General features: G+C 50.0%; 3 protein-coding genes across 4 annotated transcripts in view; 1 reads left to right on the top strand and 2 right to left on the bottom strand.

The window, feature by feature from the left end:
* Positions 1–444, bottom strand: part of TDRD9 (tudor domain containing 9) — a gene marked incomplete at its 5' end in the record, with an annotated part of 116,256 nt that extends 115,812 nt beyond the window's left edge. For both annotated transcript variants that reach the window (XM_081229147.1, XM_081229148.1), the window contains one exon: positions 263–444. In XM_081229147.1, the coding sequence (XP_081085273.1) occupies positions 263–444 (182 nt within the window). The remainder of the gene's footprint in view (positions 1–262) is intronic.
* Positions 445–4,902: 4,458 nt separating this feature from the next.
* Positions 4,903–9,607, top strand: ATP5MJ (ATP synthase membrane subunit j). Its single transcript, XM_081227578.1, has 4 exons — positions 4,903–4,998; positions 7,885–8,008; positions 8,739–8,762; positions 9,454–9,607. Exons 2-4 carry the CDS (start codon positions 7,885–7,887, stop codon positions 9,486–9,488), a joined length of 183 nt encoding a protein of 60 aa, XP_081083704.1. The 5' UTR covers positions 4,903–4,998; the 3' UTR covers positions 9,489–9,607.
* Positions 9,608–9,653: 46 nt separating this feature from the next.
* On the bottom strand, positions 9,654–19,554 carry LOC308613695 (uncharacterized protein). Its single transcript, XM_081227577.1, has 3 exons — positions 18,967–19,554; positions 11,790–11,908; positions 9,654–10,643 (listed from the first exon to the last, which is right to left on the bottom strand). Exons 1-3 carry the CDS (start codon positions 19,342–19,344, stop codon positions 10,172–10,174), a joined length of 969 nt encoding a protein of 322 aa, XP_081083703.1. The 5' UTR covers positions 19,345–19,554; the 3' UTR covers positions 9,654–10,171.
* Between the last annotated feature and the right edge of the window lie 1,918 nt (positions 19,555–21,472).

The raw sequence follows: 21,472 nt of genomic DNA, 5'->3' as shown, positions 1-21,472 counted from the left end.
ACTTAAATTGCTCTAAAAAGTAAATAAATAAAGCCTACCAATAAAAAGTTTTTAAACTGAACCAAACTCTGGAGCGGCTCCACTTCTGGTAGGGAGAAGTTAACCTGGCCCAGGCCACGGGGTGGGGCTTGCTTGGTGGCCAGACATCTCACCAGAGCGGCCGAGGCCAGCGACATGGTCATGCGGGGTCAGGGCGGCCTAGGTCCTCGTTGCCCAGGCCCGCACCTGCGCCCGCCCCCGTCTCTCCCCGCCAGACTCTTACCTCTCGAGCGGCACAGGCCTGGCCTGGGCCGGGGCCTCATGGCCCACGTCCCTGCGCTGCACCTCGTCCCGGGCCGCCTTGGCCGGGAGGGCGGGCGGCGAGCCCAGCAGCTCCACATTGGTCACCGTCTTGCCGATGGTGAACCAGTCATTGATCTGGTCGAGGGTGAGCTTGCATAGCATGCTCACAGGCCGGCGTCCGACTCTCTTCAACCGCCGGTCAGAGTGGCGGGAACACGGCGCAGCACGACGCAGCGCCCGCACGACGCAGCGCCCGCACGACGCAGCGCCCGCACGACGCAGCGCCCGCACGACGCAGCGCCCGCACGACGCAGCGCCCGCACGACGCAGCGCCCGCACGACGCAGCGTCGGCAGGCCCGCGGCCCCGCCCCGCCGCAAGCCCTCCAATCAGAGCGCCCCACGCGCGCCACGCGCCCCACGCGCCACCCTGACCTTGTGCCGCCGGCCCCGCCCCGCCCCGCTGCGCCGTGTGAGGCCTGCCGGGAGCACTTGCCAGTCAGCGTCGCCGAAGTCCGGCCGCTGGGGGTCGGCCACCAGGTACCAAAGTTGGCAAAACGAGTCCCTCAGGGCCCGTCGGCCGTCTGGGGGCGGGGCCCAGCATCAGCGAACCCGGGATGTGCAAGAACAAGGCCTCCAGTCTCTCTCCAACCTCCCCCTTTGAGGGCTACTCCATCTGAGGCTTGGCGGGCGCTCTGGGCCAACACGGGACAGACGTTTATTGAGCACCTGCTGTGTGCCTGGCCCAGTGCAGGGTGGTGGTAATGGACCTCAGCGTGGAGAAGATGGAAGGCCAACCAGAGCCTGCTAACCTGGGACACCTTGAACCTAATTTGGGGAAAGGAGCAAAGAAGTTGGGGAAGGCTTCTTGGAGAAAATGACACCTAAGTGGAAACCTGCAGAAGAACCAGGAACAAGCCCGGCGAAGGAGGACTCAGAGGGGGAGGTACTACGCTGATGAAGGCCTGACGGCAGGTGGCCCTGCTGGCTGAATTGAGGATCTGGAAGAAGTTAAGTGGGGCGAGATCTTGACTAAACTGAGTTCATCTTCCTTCCTTCCTAAATCCGCGTCTCAGGGGCGGTGTCCTCCCCACAGCTAGACGGAAACAGGTGGTGAGAGGTTCACATTTGGAGGTCATCAGCAAATGGATGGTGGTTAAAACCCTGGGAGCAGCTGAAATGGTCCAGGCCAGAGCGAATGAAGGTAGACAGAAACTAGGAAGCAGCCTGAAAGAAGGGTCAGAGAGGAAAAATCCAGTCAAGATATACAAAGGAAGAAGGGCAACAGGGAGAATCAGAAGAGTGACATTACTGCCTGCCCACCTTCACACCGTCAGTGCCCAGTGCAGTGTCTGGCACAGTGTGGGCTCGCAGGAAAGAGCCCTGTTAAGAAATAGGTGGGAGGCATCCAGAGCATGGCACTGGTCAACAGTGTGAGGGCCAATCAGTTAAACACTGGAAAATGCCCAAAGATTGGCAAATAAGAGGTCAGCCTGAGAACAGTGCACAGGGAAGTCAGACTAGGCCGGGTTGAGCTATTGGTTTCTTACAAAAAACAAACCCAGCATGGTACTGAGCTAGAAGTCCCAGGCCCTATCTTGGCCACACCACTGATGTATTACGAGCTCTGGGCCTCGTATTTTGACTGTTCCAAATAGTGCAGGCTTCAAAAGTCCCCCTCACACGCACATTTTTTGGCAAGGAAAAAAGAACATATTTTTCAATAAGTAAGAAAATGTGATCATAAAGTCATTTAGACTCTCAGTATGTCATTCAGCATTGGTTGGAAAATACTGCAACTTCATCCATTTTGTGAAGGCTAGCACGTGTTCTGAATTTCACAAGATAGGCCAAAACCACTTCAAACAACTCTGCAAATCCCATTTGTGTTTCCTAGTACGTTACTGTTCTCACACTACCTTCCTTTGTTGATGTCACAGTGAGTGTGTTTCTAAGTGGAAGTTGCTGTTTTTCTGAAGAAAGTGTCTTTCACGCAGATGTTTTCTGAAGGGCTTTTTCTATGTTCTTTGATCCTTTTGGCTTACTACCTACCTCCTTCGGTCCTCCTGAGGTTTGAGTTTTTAACTGCAGTTGAAGGACACCGTCTTGATGCTCCTTCAGTTTTGAAATTTGTTGTCATGTAACTGCCACTTCCCAGACGAAACACTGGTTAACATTCAGTGTCGTGACAGAGTAAATGGCTTTGAGCCCCTTCATTTCATGAGTAGTTCTTGGTGCTCTTTAGTCATCTGGCCCAGCTCATCTGGCATTCCTGCCCCAAGTCCAGAGTTAAAAAGAGGCAGCTTCATAGTTCCAAATAGGCACGTAGACATCTAGGCCAGAGCAAAGAGGAAGGCCACGGAGCAGGCCTTGGTGGAGGTTTCATATATTTGCATCCCCAGAACAGTTGGAGCTGCAGGCCCAAAGGGGAAACAGCTGAGAGCAATTCCAAGTGATGTTGATGCTGTGAAGTGGGAGGAGCTTTGCCCAAAATACCTTCGTATCTTCAGTGACCTTCTCAGCCACAAAATACAGCATTTTGCACTTTGAATTAATCTGCTGGGCTGACCCTTTCTTTAAACATTGTTTTCTTTGAACGTGTGTTTTTCATGGGCTACGTTTTATTAACAACTGAGGACATTAAAATTCTGTCGCTCTCAAGTCGAGTTTGAAGTTCAAAAGATTTGTCTTGGAATAGCTTACAATGATGATGATCGTCCTTAAGTTCTTCCTAAGTGCTTATTGTCCTCTGCGGTTTTCTAGCTCATTATAAGTCTAAAACATTCTTTTTCTAAGATAGTATTTCTCAAACCTTGTCCTTGTCTCAGGACCCATTTACATGCTTAAAAATTGTTGAAGACCCTACAGAGCTTTTGTTTACGTGGGTTCTATCTGCTTTATTTAGGGATGACAACTGAGAAATGTTTTATTTACTTTTTAAACTCATTTAAAAATGATAATAATAAAACCAGTCGATGTTAAAGGGAATAATTATGAAAAGTCACTATATTTACCCCCAAATTTTTGTGTTTGAGAAGAATAAAAGACGCTTACATTTTCACAGACCTCTTAATGTCTGCCTTAATGGAAGATAGCTGGATTCTCCTGTTTTTGTACTCATTCTGTTGTGGCATCACAAGCCACACAGCCTCTGGAAAACTCCACCATACACTTGTGAGAGAATTCTAGTGAAAAAGACGAGTAACATCTTACCATTATTACGAACAATAGTTTCGGCCCTCGGGGGCCGTGGGAACCCTGAGACCACACTTTGAGCACCACTACCCTAAGTTTTCCAAGTTTTGCATATGCAGCTTCATTCGATCCTAAGCAGCTTTCACTTCGAAGCAGGACCAAGTTTGTTGCTCTTCCTTTCAGCCTCCCCATCCTTCCTTGTGAGCTCACTTTCCTTCTGCCTGAATAATGAACATTGATTTATTTTTTAATCTGCAGACCTACTGGTGATTATTCCCTCAGTCTTAGTTGGCCCAAAATGTCATTTCGCCTTCTGTTCTGAATGCTAATTTCCTCACGCATGGAATTCTAGATTGGCAGTTATACTAAGACACCAGTAACACGTATGATAGATTTTCTTGCTGTTCCTTTCTCTTTTGTCTGCGTTCCTGAATGGTTTCTTCTAACCCAGCCTCCAAATCAGTAATTCTTCAACTGTCTAATCTGTTGCTAAATCAATCCAATTTCTATTGGGCTCTTTTTTCAAATCAGCTAAGTGGTTTTCTTTTGTTTCACTTTTTACAGTTTCCAGTTTTCTGCTGAGATTTTCAGTCTTGTTTTTTATTTCCTTGCACATATTAAGCATGGTTATTTTTATTTATTTTTAAATATTTATTTATTTTGGCTGCACGGGTCTTAGTTGTGGGATCTTCGTTGTGGCATGTTTAGTTGCGGCATGCAGGATCTTTTAGTTGTGGCAATGCAAACCCTTAGTTGCGGCATGTGGACTCTTAGTTGCGGTATGCACGTGGGATCTAGTTCCCGGACCAGGGATCGAACCTCGGCCCCCTGCATGGGAGCACAGAGTCTTACCCACTGAACCACCAGGAAGTCCCAAGCATGGTTATTTTTAAAGCCGGTGTCTTTTAGGTCCAGTGTCTGGCACCCCTGTGGAAGTCTTTATATTGTCTATTGAGTAGAATTACGATGCACAGAATTGATGCATAAAAATATGCAGAGCAAAAAATGTTAACACAGAGAAATGGCAAGAAAATCAGAGACGGGAGATGCAACTTTTCTGCGTTTAACACAAGTAAAGATTCCCCTTTTCAGGTAGACCAACTCGTCGGCTTTGTCCAAGACCTTCTCTGTTTCAGCACTGAAAGTCCCATGCCCAGGCAAATCCGGATGGTTAAGTCACGTGATTGTGACACACACACACACACACACACACACACACACACACACACACACACACACACACACACACACACACACACACACACACACACACACACACACACACACACACACACACACACACACGCGTACGTCCCCTCCCCCAACCCTCCAGGCGGCCGAACCCGGGCGGCCGCTGGGGGCGCTGTGGTGCGCAGGCGCGGCCGGGGGAGGCGCGCTGGTCTAGGGCGACGCCGCTCCTTCCGCCTTCCCGGCTGGCCCCGCGCGGCGCCTGCGCGCTCAGTGACCTTTTCGAGGCATCAGCTTTCAGCTGGGGCTAGCTGAGACGCTAGTCCATCGCCGAGGTGAGTATGGGGCTGGGGTCGACGCTCGGCGCGGAGCAGCCGGTACGGTGAGGGGCCGGATCGCGGGCGGCGAGGACTCGGAGCCCGGAGTGGCCTCCGCGGCCGGTGGGAGCCTCCCCGGCCCCACCGCGGCCACACCTCCACCCCCGCTGACCTTGAGGTCCAACTCCTCTCCCTGCCCACTCGCACTTTTTACTTGGGTCCCCCAAACTGTAAAGGGAGGCCGTCCGGGGGTTAGCTGTTATTAGTCGAGGCCGCGCTACGCCTTTTCCTTTGGCCGTGAGAGGTTCAGCCACCTAACCGAGCTTACACGGCAGGTTAGTGATGGAGTCAGGATCCACGCCGAGAGCTCTTACCCCAGGTTTAGTCTCTTCTCTCCTTTACACCTCAAGTTTCCTTGCAGCACAGTGTTCTCGGAGCTACACTGTACGTATGACAGGGCTTTGGGAGAGGGGGAAACGGGGACCAAAACGGGATCGGAGGTTATTGCAATTGTACGGACCTCAGCCTGTGAAGCCCGATGTGAGGCTAAACGGGTCAGACGTCTCCTGTTTCCAGTGTAAGGTCAGGTAATAGTCTGCTGTTAATGTAACATACCAACCACTTTGCAGACTTAAACGGACACAGCCGACACACACTTGGCCTTTGAATAGGATGGGTCTTTGAAGGAATGGGCGCTAATAAAACTCACACAGCTGGGAAACGATGCTAGATAGAGTGAACTCGGGCAGAAAAAGTAGGGGGCCTCATTTTGTAAACATTGGGAACATGTCGCTTGTCCAGCCAGATATGTCAGCCTTGGGCCAAAGGCGGGGTGGGAGGTAAGCATTTGCCGTGTACCTACCCTGAAGCACTCTTGGGTAATTCTAGGTGAGGAGACAACACGAGGGGCCTGGGCCCTGAGCAAAATAGGGAGATAACAGAAGTTTCTTTGGCCCCTTCTTACCTCCTTTACACCCTCCTAGTTTGCTTTGCTCTTCTTCTAGATCCTCTTCTGGCCTTGCTCTAAGGCCCCTCCCTGGCCTGGGCCTTTGCCCTCAGCTTAAGTCCTTCCTCGTAGAATCTCAGGAGCTTAGTGCTGTTGTAGTCAGCTGGGCATTTGCAGCAATTCTTTCTGATCTTGCTGCGATCATTTACTGAGTTTTTATTCCACACCAGGCAGTAGGTTGGGGTCCTTTACTTTGAGAGCCCAGTGGGGCAGGTGGAGCTATCCCTGTTTCACGGAAAGGGAAACCTCTGAAATGACAGCTTCAAGAGATTCCCAGGATGGAGGGCAAAACAGGCTGAACTGGTGTAGGAACCTAGGATTCGCAGGCTTCCAACCCCATTGGTCTTCCTTCCCGGTCAGTGCTGGGCGCAGGGAGGACAGGAATTTGCTCAGTGCCTCTGAACTCTTTCGTCCAGGGCTTCCAGAGGCTTCCTCCACAGCCTGTTTGGATCCTCTCCGCTGCCTTTTCAGGACAGGGCTGTTGGAACGTTATGCTCTGACAAAGCATCCCAGTACTGCCTGAAGACAGGAAATGTGAGGGCAGGCATGTCTGCAAGGGGTTCCAGGAGGAGGACACAGCCACGTCTTCCTGGGTCACGCGGGGGCTGGCTGGCCTTCAGGCCTGGGCCTCAGCCTGGGTACGTTCTCTCTTTGGAAGAGCTGGAAGCTGGGCCTCAGAGCAGATTCTCAGTAATGAGCAGATCCAGCTGGGTGCCTTACAGATCCAGCTGTGTGATCTCAGGCAACTGTGTGATCTTCTCCAAGGAGTGCAGGAGATAAGCAAGTAAAGCATTTCATGAATGCTGTTAAATTTGCGTGACATTCTGAGAATAAAAGCTGCGCTCTTTGCTGTGGCCTCCAAGGCCCTGTATGACCTGGCCATCTTCTGTCCACTAGCCCAGCCATGACACTTTATGTAACAAGCACTTGCTGTAGGACAGCAGATACTGCAGTTCACACAGAGCAACTCCTCCATCTTCACAACAGCCCTCTGAGGCGGGTGCTGTTTTTATCCCTGTTTTAGAGATGAGGAAACCGAGGCAGTTTAAGTTAGCTGGAAAGTGACAGAGCCAGGATTTGAATCTGAGCAACCACAGTGGCCTTCTCGCTGTTCCTCCCACTCCAAACATGTTCTGACCTTGGGTCTTGGCCCGTGAGCTGCCTCTACCAAGGACACTGTTCTCCCAGATGCTCTGGCTCTTTAGAGAGTGAAAGTTCTCTCCAAAAAAAAAAAAGTGAGGTGATGGATGTGTTAATCACCTAGACGGGGGAAGTTCCTGCACATTGTGCACATGTGTCAAGTCACCACCATGGTGTACACCGTAAATGTCTTACAGTTTTATATGTCAGTTATGCCAAGACAGCTGAGATTCAAACAAAACAAAAGAAGGACTGAGATGCAGCTGACGGACGTGAGCCCAAGCCTGGGTGTTAGTCTCACAGGGAAATCACCGTGCCTTGACCATGTTCTTTTTCAGCTTTGAATGCCAACAGTTCTTAACATGGTGATGGGCAGGTATGCTAGTTTCTTCAAAAGTGTGTAATTCTTGGCATAATTTGGGGGCATTCGTGGAGGATAGCCTTCAGAGAGGGGGACCATTGGTGACAGTGTGGGACAGCACGGGCTGGGAGAGCTCTGGGGCTGGAGGAATGTGAAGTGATGGAGTGTCCGGATGGCCAAGGTCAGGGGATGGTGAGAGGTGAGTGGAGCTTGGAAAGCTGTTGAGAGCAGGAGTCCCCATGTAGATGTTGGAATGGCTTCGGGTAGCAGGTCCGGCATAGGGGCTGCCCCTGTTGAATAGTTTGGGAAATAGGATCAAACTTAACAAATGGAAACCTCTTACCAGTTAGGTTTAAAACAATAGTCAGGTAGTATTTATCACTGTGTTCCTTTTCAGATGCTTCAAAGCTTTATTAAGAATGTTTGGATCCCCATGAAGCCCTATTATACCCAAGCTTACCAGGAGATTTGGGCAGGAATGGGGCTGATGGCTTTTATCGTTTATAAAATCAGGAGTGCTGGTAAGTTTCTTTGTGTTTGATTCATCGGAGGTTAAGAAGAAAATTACTTCCAAGAGGAATCACAGTTCATATTGTAAAGAAACTATGGTTCTTAACTAGGAGTGAACATCCGAACCCCTGGTGGTCCTTTGTTAAAATGTGGGGAGTGTAAGCTATGTCAGCGATAAGAAGTTTGAACAAGACCTTGGTATCGGAATTATTAATTTTCTTAGGTGTGGCAATGGTATTTAGAATGCATAGGAGATGTCCTTAGTTTTAAGAGATGCAGGTTAAAATATTTAGGGATGAAGTGTCATGGTATGCAGTGTTTTATTGTACCTTTTCCACTGATCTGAATGTTTAAATATTTTCATAATAAAAGTTGGGGCAGGGTAACCGTTTGGTTCTCAGTGAAGCAGAGATGAGGCCCAACTGTATGAATGAGCGATTGGTTAAAAAGAGGAAAGAAAGGAGAAACTTTAAACTGCAAGACTGGAGGTTAGGATCTGGTAGAGAGTGAAGAGTCCTGCAGATTCTGAAGGGCTATTTAACTGTTCAGAGAACGTTTGTGGTAGAATTTTTACCACTTCTTGGCTTTGAGACACTATAGGAGTTCCTATTTTCTGAAAGCTTCATTTAATAGCTTTGCCTAAGCTATGAACTTTTCAGCCAGATGATTTCGACAGTGAGTCAACTAAAGGCATTTTTGTAAAGCACTGACATGACCAATTTTTCTTTCCATTTATTTTAGATAAAAGAAGTAAAGCCTTGAAAGGTAAGATTTCTGCTTCTTAAAATGGGTGGGGAATGAAAAGCCCCATCGTACTTTTTTGGGACAAGCTATATCCCTGTTGTGAATTGAAGCTGGTGCGTGGCTCACTAAGCACGCAGATGCAGTAGGAGCACTTCAGAACATGGCAAGTGCTGGCCTGCTGGAAGAGGATTCTGAAGTCCTGCCCCCTACAGTCTGCGTGTTAAAAACCGTTGCTCACCCCTTGGGCCAAGTACAGCTTCCAGGAGTGAAATGAATTGATCGGAGCTAGCTGGTGTCACCAGTAGGCAAGCAGGAGTTAGCTGTGCCCGTGGGCTGCCCTGTAAAACATGTTTTGAAAGCCAGAGCCACATAAATTTGTGCCCTAGTGCTGGGCGTTTCTTCACTTCGCTTCCAGATGACAGTGAAACTCTAGTCATCTGAGTCCTTGCAAACTTAGGACTGGCCCTTGACCTTGGCGAGAAGACGTTTCCATGCCGCTTGCTCTTTGCACCTGCACGTGGCCTGCATGCCCATGTTGATTCCACAGACCCTCCATGTACATCTGTATAGAAATAACCCTCCATGTACTCCACCATATTGAAAGTTGTCCTTTGCATCTTCTGGCATGTCAGTACGTACCTATATAACAAACCACATTCTGCTTGTTCCTTTCCTCCTAAATTGTATCTGTGTTGTGCTTCTCTTTGAAAAGCTTCCAGTCCTGCGCCGGCTCATGGTCATCATTAACGAGCTCTCTTCGGACGGGACGTCGGTCTGGCTGTGTTGTGGGAACGTGGGACATCAGGTTGACTTGCAGCAGTGCCGCTGCCCTTGGGCATGAATAAACGTACCTCTGAGACCCACGCTGCCTGCGCCCGTGTCCCTCCCTCCGCCCCGCGCCTGCCGCACTCCGAGTAGGTCTGCGTGCGCCAGGTGCAGCCAGAGTCTCGCCGAGCTGCCCTGTCCTTAGGAAATTAAAGGGGCTGAGGAGTGAACACCTCGGTTAGCGCAGGGGTGGAGGGTGGATCTAGGCTTCACACTCTGAAGGTCAGTGAATTTATTAAGCAGATGATTCTGCTATTTAACTCCTGTGACCTCCCTGAGCTTCTGTTTTCTCATCTGGAAAATGGAGATAATGTGTAAGTTCTGACTTAGAGTTACTGTGGAGTGCAGTAAGAGAAAGTTTGCAAGAGCATCATTTAAACTGTAAAATGCCTTTTTAAAAAAAAATTTATTGGAGTATACTTGATTTACAATGTTGTGTTAGTTTCAGGTGTACAGCAAAGTTATGTAAAATGCTTTAGAAATAGACAGTATTAGATCACATGGTGGATGGAATTATACGCTCTAGAAAATTTTATCCAGAAATCACTTCTAAGGCAAGGTACATAAATTTTTTTTAAAAAAATCAGTTGATACTTCTAGTTTGCCTAATATCCAATGAATGCTGCATAATGTCTTTCTCCATTTAAGGCAATTAGCAAAACCCCTAAAATTGCATTTAAAAAATAGATTCTAAAGCAGTAAGCATAGGGGTGGAATTGAGTCCAGTTTGAAATGTGGTGCTTTGCAGGTGGTGGGGATTCTGCCTGGGAATAGAAATGGTGGCCCAGGTCTTGGCCCTGGTCTCTCACCATGGTCGGTGCCTGACAAATGGCTGCCACTTTTGGGTGGGGTCTCTGAGCCTTGGTTTCTTCTGTTGTAAAATGGGGATAAAACCCACTTACCGGGTTCACTGACTGCCTCACAGTTGTTGGCTCAACGGGGAACTGGCGTGAAAGCATCGTACAGCCCCGGTGAGAGCTGGCATTGGAGCTGGGAGCAGGGTTCCATTCTAAAGCAGGGATCACGTTTTCTCCGATCAGCTGTTGTTCTCTTCTCCCTCCAGAGGATGAGTCAGCGCTGTGGATCAGAAAGTCCTAGTCTTAAAAATTACCCATGTGGGCCATCTGTCCTGAGACGGGCATCACCTGGAGGGCGGTCAGCAAGGACTAGCGGGGCCCAGCATTTCTGCTTCCATTGGTGTGGCAAGGGGCCTGAGAACTTGTATTTCTCACAGGTTCCCAGGACGTGCTGATGCCCAGGGACCACGCTTTGAGAACCACTGATCCATACACAGAACGTCCCGTCCCCTCCCACCCCGAGCCCTTACATCCACTACATCAGTGTCCACCCATGTTCCCCCTGGTGCTGTGCCCCTTAGCACACTCAGTCCTAAGAACCGAATGAGGTAGACCTGCAGTCCCATTTTACGTAGGAGGAAACTGAGGCTGAGAGAGGGCCATGATGTGCCAGAGGTCAGCTAGCCGATGCTGGGACCAGGACTTGCGCTCCGGGAGGCTGAGCTCTTATCCAGAAAAGGAGAAGGTGAGGCCTGGGCAGCCAGCCCCTGGAGTCAGTGGAGGAGCTGGTGTGCGAGCTCTGGGAGTGTGTCCCTCTCTACCGCTTGTGGGTTCCTTTAGTTATAACCATCGGTAAATAAAAACCCATCATGGACCAGTTGCCCGTACTGCACCTGTGCAGAATGGGGTGAGGGGCTCTTGGGATTTATGTCGTGAAGGGAACTTGGCTGAGATGGAGTCTATCCTATGAAAGGTGGACCCTGTGGCCTGTGAGAGCGGCAGGTAGGAGGATGTTGAGGAGAGCCCTGCTCTACCCCCATCCCCACCCCTGGAGATTGTGCCCAGAGTCAGCCATGCCTTAAAGAGTGGAACAAAACTGTCTTCATGCTGCACCAAGTGGTTTCCCATCCCTAATTCCTAAGTGGAGACAGCGTGTTTTGTCGCAGAAAGAAGCAGAGTTTTGTTGCTGCCCAGAACCCACTTGCTGTTTGCAAACAAGCCGGTCATGTCCCGAGGTGGCCTGCAGGTGGAGCCAGGGCACACCGCCAGCCTGTGGTCACCAGGCTTCCTGTGAGCACTGAGTACAGATGTGGGACTGCCCGGAGCTGTGCTGGGCACTGGGGGCACCTTGTTCAGAGCAGCACTTGGGCGGTGCCGGCAAAAGAGAGACGTCTGTCTACAGAAGCAGAGAGGGCCTTGAACTCACCCGTGGGCAGGAGCAGCCAGTTTCCAGGTGGAGCTCCAAGGAGGCCCTTTATCCTGAGGTCCACACATCCCGCCCATCCGTGCTTCGTCAGTGTTCTTCAGAGTGGCCTGTGGAGGACCCTAAAGGCAGAGGGAGGAGAACATGGTCCCAGCATCTGAAGGGGTAACTTTCAACAATGTGTTTCAGCCACCAGGGAGCCTCTGGAGGAGGCATGTGTTTTTTGCTTGTCGTTGTATTAATATATCCCAGGGGTGCGTGTGCCCCAGTTGAGCTGTGCAGCACTTGTAAGATGATTGATCATAAATTGCAGATTTGGGACTTCCCTGGTGGCGCAGTGGTTGACATGGGTTCGAGCCCTGGTCCGGGAGGATCCCACGTGCCGCGGAGCAGCTAAGCCCATGCGCCACAACTACTGAGCCTGCGCTCTAGAGCCCACAAGCCACAACTACTGAAGCCCGCGTGCCTAGAGCCTGTGCTCTGCAACAAGAAAGGCCACCGCAATGAGAGGCCCACACACTGCAACTAGAGAAGGCCTGTGTGTGGCAACAAAGACCCAACACAGCCAAAAATAAATAATAAATTATTATTTTTTTTAAATGTCAGGGCTTCCCTGTGGTGGCACAGTGGTTGAGAGTCCGCCTGCCGATGCAGGGGACACGGGTTCGTGCCCCGGTCCAGGAAGATCCCACATGCTGCGGAGCGGCTAGGCCCGTGAGCCATGGCCGCTGAGCCTGTGCATCCGGAGCCTGTGCTCCACAATGGGAGAGGCCACAACAGTGAGAGGCCCGCATACTGCAAAAAAAAGAAAAAAAGAAATAGCAGAGAACTTTCTAAAAAAGAATAAAATAGCAGATTTATGTAAAGGATACTGATTCATATCTTTCCACCTGGTATCTCACATAGGACCAGGCATTCGTAGTAGGCAGTCAGTGAAAGCAAAAGCTTGTTCTTTGAGAAGATAAATAAAATGGACACTCTAGCCAGACTGATGAAGAAAAAATAAAGGGAAGAGAAAAAAGTAATATCAGGAATGAGGGAGGTGCCATTACTACAGATTCTACAGATATTAAAAGGATAAGGGAATATCACAAAGAGCTTGAAACCAGAAAATTCCACAGGGTGTATGAAATGGACAAGTTCCTTGTGAGACACCACTGAAGCTCACTCAAGGAGAATGGAGAATCTGAATAGCCCTATGTCAAAGAAATTTAATCTGTAGTTGAAAACTTTCTCAGAAAACTCCAGGCTCAGATGACTTCCCTGATGAGTTACACCAGATATTGAAGAATGAAATAATACCAATTGTACACAAATTCTTCCTTAATAGAACAGGGGGAAACACTCCCCAACTCATTCTGTGAGTTCAGCACCAGCATGAATCAAAAGTAGAACGACATTAAGAGAAAACTATAGACCAATATTCCTCTTGAACATAGATGCCAAAGTTTTTAACAAAATTTTAGCAAATTGAATCCAGTCAAAAGTAAAAAGTCATGACCAAGAAAGGGTTGGTTTAACATTCAAAAATCAATGAGATGTGGATTTTAATCAATGGCAACATTCAATAGAGAGAATGGAGAGAAATTGAGATGTTTAAGAAACCCTGAATAGGATCAGGTTACGCTGCCAGGTTCCCCAAGAGAAAGAATCTGGCAAACAGCAGAGAACCTACTGATTCTTAAGAACAAAGACTAAATAATGACATAATCCTCAGCTGACTGACTGATAATCTATCTACAACATTGTTTTCTCCAGGGAGCAGGGATTACTGGCATATTTTTTAATATACATGCTGACCTATATTTGTAAATGCACATGTTAATGCTGAAACTAAAATAGTAGTAGTGGGGGAGGGATGGAGTGGGAGGTTGGGGTTAGCAGATGTAAGCTTTTATATATAGAATAGATAAACAACAAGTTCCTAAAAAAAAACAAACAAGGTCCTACTATGTAGCACAGAGAACTATATTCAATATCCTATGATAAATCATAATGGAAAAAAATTTTTTAATGTGTATATACATATATATGTATGTATGTATGTATAATTGAATCACCTTGCTGTACAGCAGTAACTAACACAACACTGAAAATCAGCTGTATTTCAATAAGAAAAAAATAGTAGTTGTTTCTTAGGGCAGTATGCTGTTATGTGTAGCAGAAATAAGGTGTTCTTTGCTTAACTAAAAAAAAAAAATCAATGTAGCTCACCATATTAATACAATAACAAGGAAAAACAGTAGCATCTCAATAGATGCCAAAAAAAAGCATTAGACAAAATTAAACATCCATTCGTGTAAAGTTTCTCAGCAAAGTAGGGATGGAACATGACGTCCACAATATAAGGGCATCTAAGACTTCCCTCGTGGCACAGTGGTTAAGAATCCACCTGCCAATGCAGGAGACATGGGTTTGAGCCCTGGTCCGGGAAGACCCCACATGCTGCGGAGCCGCTAAGCCCATGCACCACAACTACTGAGCCTGCGCTCTAGAGCCTTTGAGCCACAACTGCTGAGCCCATCTGCTGCAACTACTGAAGCCCATGCGCCTAGAGCCCACGCGCCGCAACAAAGAGGAGCCACCACAATAGGAAGCCTGTGCACCACAACGAAGAGTACCCCCCCTCACTACAACTAGTGAAAGCCCACGCACAGCAGCAAAGACCCAACACAGCCAAAAATGAATAAATAAATTTATTTTTAAAATATATATAGAAGTGCGTATAAAAAACTTTCAGCTGGGCTGCCCTGGTGGCACAGTGGTTAAGAATCCCCCTGCCAATGCAAGGGACATGGGTTTGAGCCCTAGTTCGGGAAGATCCCACATGCTGCAGAGCAACTAAGCCCGTGCGCCACAACTGCTGAGCCTGCACTCAAGAGCCCGTGAGCCACAGCTCCTGAGCCCACACACCACAACTACTGAAGCCCGTGTGCCTAGAGCCCGTGCTCTGCCACCTCAACGAGAAGCTTGCGCACCACAACGAAGAGTAGCTCCTGCCCGCCGCAACTAGAGAAAGCCCACACACAGCAACAGACCCAATGCAGCCAAAAATAAATAAATAAAATCATTTTTAAAAAAGATTGTTTACATTCCCCTTCTGATGTTTCATTGTTAGTGTAAAGAAATACAACCAATTTCTGTATGTTAAACTTGTATCCTGCAACCTTGCTGAATTCATTTATCAGTTATAGCAGTGTTTGTATGGAGTCTTTAGGGTTTTCTATATATAGTATTCTGTCATCTGCATATAATGACAATTTTACCTCTTCCCTGCCAATTTGACTACCTTTTATTTTTTGCTTGTCTGATTGCTATGGCTAAGATTTCCAATACTGTGTTGAAGAAAAGTGGTGAAAGTGGGTATCCTTTGTCTTATTCCAGATTTTAGGGGGAAGGCTTTCAGTATTTCACCATTGAGTGTTATATTGGCAGTGGGTTTGTCATAAATAGCTTTTATTATTTTATATATATTCCCTCTATTCCACTTTTGTAAGGGTTTTTATCATGAATAGATGTTGAATTTTATCAGATACTTTTTCTGCATCTATTGAGATGATCATGTGGTTTTTATCTTTTGTTGATGTGGTGTATCACATTGATTGATTTGCATATGTTGAACCATCCTTGTGCCCCTGGGATGAATCCAACTTGGTCATGGTGTATGATCTTTTTTATGTATTGTTGGATTCAGTTTCCTAATTTTTTTAATATAAATTTATTTATTTATTTATTTATTTATTTTTGGCTGCATTGGGTCTTCGTTGCTGCACATGGGCTCTCTCTAGTTGCATTGAGCGGGGGCTACCCTTTGTTGTGGTGCACAAGCCTCTCATTGTGGTGGCTTCTGCAGAGCACAGGCTCTAGGTGCGCAGGCTTCAGTAGTTGTGGCACATGGGCTCAGTAGTTGTGGCTTGTGGGTTCTAGAGCACAGGCTCAGTAGTTGTGTTACATGGGCTTAGTTGCTCTGTGGCATGTGGGATCTTCCCGGACCAGGGCTCGAACCCGTGTCCCCTGCATTGGCAGGCGGGTTCCTAACCACTGCGCCACCAGGGAACTCCAGTTTGCTAATATTTTGTTGAGAATTTTTGCATCTATATTCATCAAAGATATTGGCCAGTAATTTTCTTTTTTGGTGGTGTCTTTGTCTGGGTTTGATATCAGGGTGATGGTGGCTTCATATAATGTCTTTGGGAGTGTTCCCTCTTCAGTCTTTTGGAAGAGTTTGAGAAGAATTGGAATAAATTCATCTTTGTATGTTTGGTAGAATTCCCTTGTGAAGCCATCAGGTCCTGGACTTTTGTTTGTAGGGAGGTTTTTTTTGTTTTGTTTTAATTTATTTATTTAATTTATTTATTTTTGGCTGCATTGGGTCTTCACTGCTGTGCGGGGGCTACTCTTCGTTGCAGTGTGTGGGCTTCTCATTGCAGTGGCTTCTCTTGCTGTGGAGCATGGGCTCTAGAGTGCAGGCTCAGTAGTTGTGGCACACGGGCTTAGTTGCTCCACGGCATGTGGGATCTTCCCAGACCAGGGCTCAAACCCGTGTCCCCTGCATTGGCAGGCGGATTCTTAACCACTGAGCCACCAGGGAAGCCCCCTGTAAGGAGTTTTTTTATTACAGATTTTATTTCACATCTAGTGATCAGTCTCTTCAAGTTGTCTGTTTCTACTATATTCAGTTTTGGTGGGCTGTATGTTTCTAGAAAGTTGTACATTTCTTCTAGGTTGTCGAATTTGTTGGCATATGATAATTCATAGTGTTCTCTTACGGTGTTTTGTGCTTCTGCAGTATCAATTGTGATTTCTCCTTTCATTTCTTGTTTTGTTTATTTGGGTTTTCTCTTTTCTTCATGGTGAGCCTTTGCCCAGCATTCTCCGGCTCTTCCTGAGCCAAGGGACAGCGCAGGAAGCCCCAAGATGGAATCCACACCTCCTGCTCTCACCATGTTTTGCATACGCCCTTCTGGTGTCACTAAGCTCTTTTATTTTTTTTTAATTGAAGTGTAGTTAATTTATAATGTGTTAGTTTCAAGTGTATAGCACAGTGATTCAGTTATATATGCATATATCTCTCTCTCTCTATATATATATTCTTTTTCAGATTCTATTCCATTATGGGTTGTAATCACTAGGCTCTCTTAATCATTACACATCTCCCTTCGTAGATGAATTTCTTAAAAGAATCACAAGGACGTTTTCCTTCCCCGCTTGAGGGGTCTATGGAGGACTCAGGTGGGGTGGGTGCTATCACTGCTGCCGCAGACCCCTGGGATCTGCTCATGGCCCTGAGTGCCCTCCCGGCTTTGCTGGCCTCCCCCGTTGCAGCCCCTGCAAAGTTGCTTCTGGGGACTGGCCCAGGGAGGAGCCAGGAGTTCACGTCCCCCGGGGCGGCCCTCCCCTGTGGACCCCCCGGGTTGGCATCTCCCTCTTGCAGAGTGTTACAAAGCCTGCTCCTCCCACCCTCGCCATCTCCCCTGGGGCCACTTCCCCAAGAAGCCACCCGCACCTGCCTCCTCTCCTGGGAGTCAGCTTCTGACCACCCATCCTGAGCCTCCAGACACCTTTCCAATGAACGTGACAGGAATCCCAGGGGTGCGCAGTACACGGCCCTGCCCACAGGTACCTCGGCATGGCGGCTATGCCACTGTGGTCTCCCCTGACCTTCATATCACCTTCCTTCAGGTGACTTGATACCCCAGCCTGTGGCTTGGGAACATCACAGCGGACCTGCCAGTGTCCTGAAGCATCCAGGAGACTGGTGGGGGCCCAGCGCCTCCCCCACCCCACAAAGGGACTCCTGTGGGGAGCACAGAGGAGCCGCCTGTCCTGGAGGCTGGGGTTCTACCTCCTGCGAACAATGGCCGGACTCAGTGCAGACACTGCCATTGAAGTGCGGGCATTCTGTCTTTTGAAAACGGCAGAGAGGAGCCTTGTGTTTGCATCTCCTCTCTGGCCTCAAAACCCAGTGGCTTTTCCAGTGAAACCAGCACTGTGGCCTCCCATGCCCTCACCCGGGGAGCCGGAGCAGCTCCAAAGTCCATCCCGTGTGCTGAGGCGCTGCTGGCCTCAGAGCCTCTGCCAGCCATCGAAGTGGGGTCCCTGGGTCCCCATCCCTGCCAAGAACCCCTTTCCACAGGTGAGCTGTGCCCTGAGCTCCAGGCACTGCCTAGAGGTCTCCGCACCCCACCTTCAGGAAGGAAGCAGGGCTCTGCCCTCACTCCCCAGATCCCTGCCCTCGAGCCCCAGCACCCTGGAGACAGTGGTCCAGGAGAGGTGGTTCAAGTGCACTGGACGGGGCCGCAGCCCCCTTCCAAAAGGAAGCAGGTGCAGAATGATTGAAAATAAGTCCTCTGTGAAATGGCTTCAGCCACAGCGGTGGCTCTCAAAGTGGGGTCCCGGGGCCACTGCAGCGGCAGCCGCATCTGGGAACCGGTAGGGAATGCAGGTCCTCAGGCCCCGCCCAGAGCTGCGGCATCACACACTCCGGGCAGGCAGCGGCCTGTGCTTTAAGGAGCCCTCGAGGAGCTTCTGATCACACAAGTTCAAGACCCTTGGAAGAGCCTGCCTCTGCACCAGCAGAGGCTCCAGCAAGGTTCTGCCCAGTCAGTGAGTCAGACGTGAGCACAGCAGGCTTTCCTGACACGGGGCCCAGCGCCCAGGTGCCGCCGGGGAAGAGCTGCGTATCTGAACACTTGCTTCCCTACCCTCCCCGCGGTCCCTGCCCAAGGCTGGGAGCCCCACCGCACCAGAGCCTGGGGGCCCCGGTTAGTCTTGTGGCCCTAAGCTCCATTTCTGGTGACCTGGAGGGTGGCCTTGGGCCCAGTGTCATCTCCCCTCCAGCCCCCTGGTGCATCCAGTTGGCAGGCTGAGCTGGCCCCCTGCCTCACAGCCACTGTGTGAGCACAAAGCTGGGCATCAGAGGGCCTGCCCTCCTGCCTGGCTCAGCCCCCTCTCCCCAGGAGATGGACTGTCGTCCAGTCCCCAGTGTGCAGTCAAATACAGGAATAACACAGATGGAGCTAGTGTCACTACTGGCCGGGACCTCCCCTGGGCCCTTCCCACCCACACTGTCGCTCTGTTCACCAGGCCCCCCCCCACAGGTGGGCCACCTGCACCCAACACCCACAGCCAGGTGCTGGCACCCCAGCTTGTGAGCCAATGCGAGCTGACCTACACTTACCTGAAGGTGGCCGTTGGACTGCCACAGAGCCACCCTCATGTGCAGGGGACAGCCCAACTCCACTCCTGCCCCTCCTGTAAACCGAGGCAGACCGGAAGGAGACCAGGCTCCAGTGTCCACAGTCGTCCATCCCAAGATGCTCTCACTTGGCTTGTCCTCACGTCGGCCTGGGCAGGACAGGATCCCTGGGGAACCCAAGGAAAGCATTGGGGCCCCTGGGCCTCCTGGAAGCAGAACTGGATCTGGGAGAAGGAAGGTCTCGGCATCCCTCGGGCCACCCCCTGCCAGCATTTCTTCTCCTGGTGGCTGTACTGCCCACTCCTCTCCTCCTCCTGGTCTCGGCCCGAGGATGAGGTCATGATGCCGTGTGGGGCCCATGTGACGTTTTGCTGCATTACCCTCCTCCCCGGGGCATCTGCCCTCCTCTCTTCCCGGTCCCGATACCTGAGGGGGACATCTGACTGGCCCAGCCCATCTTTGTGCACCAGGCTACAGGGCATGGCCAGCCTGCGCGTGAGCTGCCTTCAGGTCAGGTGTCCACCTGATCCAGTCGCTGTGACAAGCAGAGACTGGCAGCCCGCTTTCCTTCACGACCATCACGTCTCACTCCATCATTGACTGGGCTTTGAAAATTTTGATTGTAAAAGCCCCCAGGTTCGTGAAGTTATGTTTAACCTTTAAAGATTGATGTATGTCAACCCAATGATCCTGACCTAGAAGTCCAGGTTTGGTGGCAGTTGCTGTGGGTGTGTGCTGGGCCCTGGTGCCAGGGCCTGTCTGGACACCTGCATGCCCCCCTCTCCGGGTAGGAGCCCACGTCTGCTCGTGTTCTCTCCAAGTGCGAACTGAACAGACCAGAGGAAAACACGTGTTTGCTGAGCCTCTGGTTTCACTGCCCAGACAGCGAGGACTCGCTGGTCACCTCCACTCTCCTTCAGGGAAGGCTGAGGCTGGCCCTCAGGACCAGGGTTCTCGGGGTGAACCTGGGGTCCGGGTGATGGCCACGGCCAGCCACGGGGAGTGGTTAATAAACACCTGGGCTGGCGGAGGGATGCCTTTCTTCCAGGAAATTAGTTCAGGAGAGCTTGGCGGCCTGGATCAGGTCTCCTGTTAAAGAGTAACTTACACCCCATATTACATTTGAGTCCCGGGAGTAGATAGCCAGGGGAAGTGTTTATTTTAATGGGTGAACAAAGCATCCTTTGTGGGCCCAGCCCTGCCAGCGCCAGGATCTCCTTTGATAGGAGCTGGCTGGCGCAGCCCCTGGGAACATGCAGCCTTGTGGTTGACCAGTGAACCACTTTCCAGGTGGGTTTATCCACTCTGGTCTTGGCTTTCCCAAGCACAGGATTGATGGGGCTGTCAGCACCCCCTCGAGACCCTCCACGTCAGAGTGGGATGGGATCTCTCTCCCTCCTCTGGAGTGAAGGGGTCGTGCACCCTCAGAGGGGGCCGTCCAAACCTGAACACCTAGGTCAGGGTTGTTGGGCTGACACCCCACGTACCACCGCTCTGGGGTCTCGCGATGTCTCCCAGACCCTCCTGGAAGCGGCTCCACAGATCTGCTGGCTCTAAACCCTCCCCACTGGCTACACCTCTGTGTCTCCCAGGAGGGAGCTTTGCTAAAATACACTTTTTCTGGGCCCCAGCCTGGATGACTCGATTAAATTCCTGGGGGTGAGAGTCTGGCACTTGTACTTAAAAAAAAAAAAAAAGATAAAAGATAAAAACCTTCTTTGTCTGATTCAAAACAATGTAGGGAGAAGGGGAACTGGGTAGAGTATAAATAAAACAAGATGGGCATGAGTTGATGGTTGATATGAGGATATGAAATTTCAGTATAAATCCTGTCTACTTCTGTAAAAAGTTCGATGTAAAATATTAACAATGTTCCACATAATGAAAGTTTTTTTAAAATGCTCCCCAAGAGATTCTGCACTGCAGCCAAACTGAGAACTCCAAAAGTGAGCCCCACGGGATCTGATGGGAGTAAGCCTGCTTGGGCGAGATACAGACTCAGAAAGCAGAGATGCTACTGACCCTGACGCAGCAGCCTGTGGTCAGCTCGCTCCGTTCCTCCTGAACACCGGGCTCTGTCTGATCCAGGTAACGGCGTGTGAGATGGAATCTGAGAGTCTCCACTGTAAGTCAGGAAGCCTGAAGAGCCAGAGGTAGCTGGTCCAAGTCCTACAGCTAGGAGAGCAGGAGGGCCTGGGGTGCACGGAACCTGTATACCAAGCCCAAGGATGCTCCTCCCTGGGACTCTTTTGGGAAGGCCCCGACTGACAGCCTGCTGGCAGCGATGCCCCTGAGCCGCTGGGCACAAGTGGCCTTGTGAATAAGCCAGTGGCTTCCAAGGGGACAGGAACAAGGTGGTCAGATGGGGCGCAGCCCTGGGAAACCAGTCCGAGGATGCTGCATGGGCGCTGGCGCCATGGACACACCCCGGCCGCACCCACTCCACCCCTCGGGATTGCGCTGGCCTCTTTCAGCCAAACGCCTGGGA

This window comes from Mesoplodon bidens, assembly GCF_964165515.1.
Source record: "Mesoplodon bidens genome assembly, chromosome: 3".
NCBI classification, from domain to species: Eukaryota; Metazoa; Chordata; class Mammalia; order Artiodactyla; family Ziphiidae; genus Mesoplodon; species Mesoplodon bidens.
This window is presented reverse-complemented; position numbering and strand designations above follow the sequence as displayed.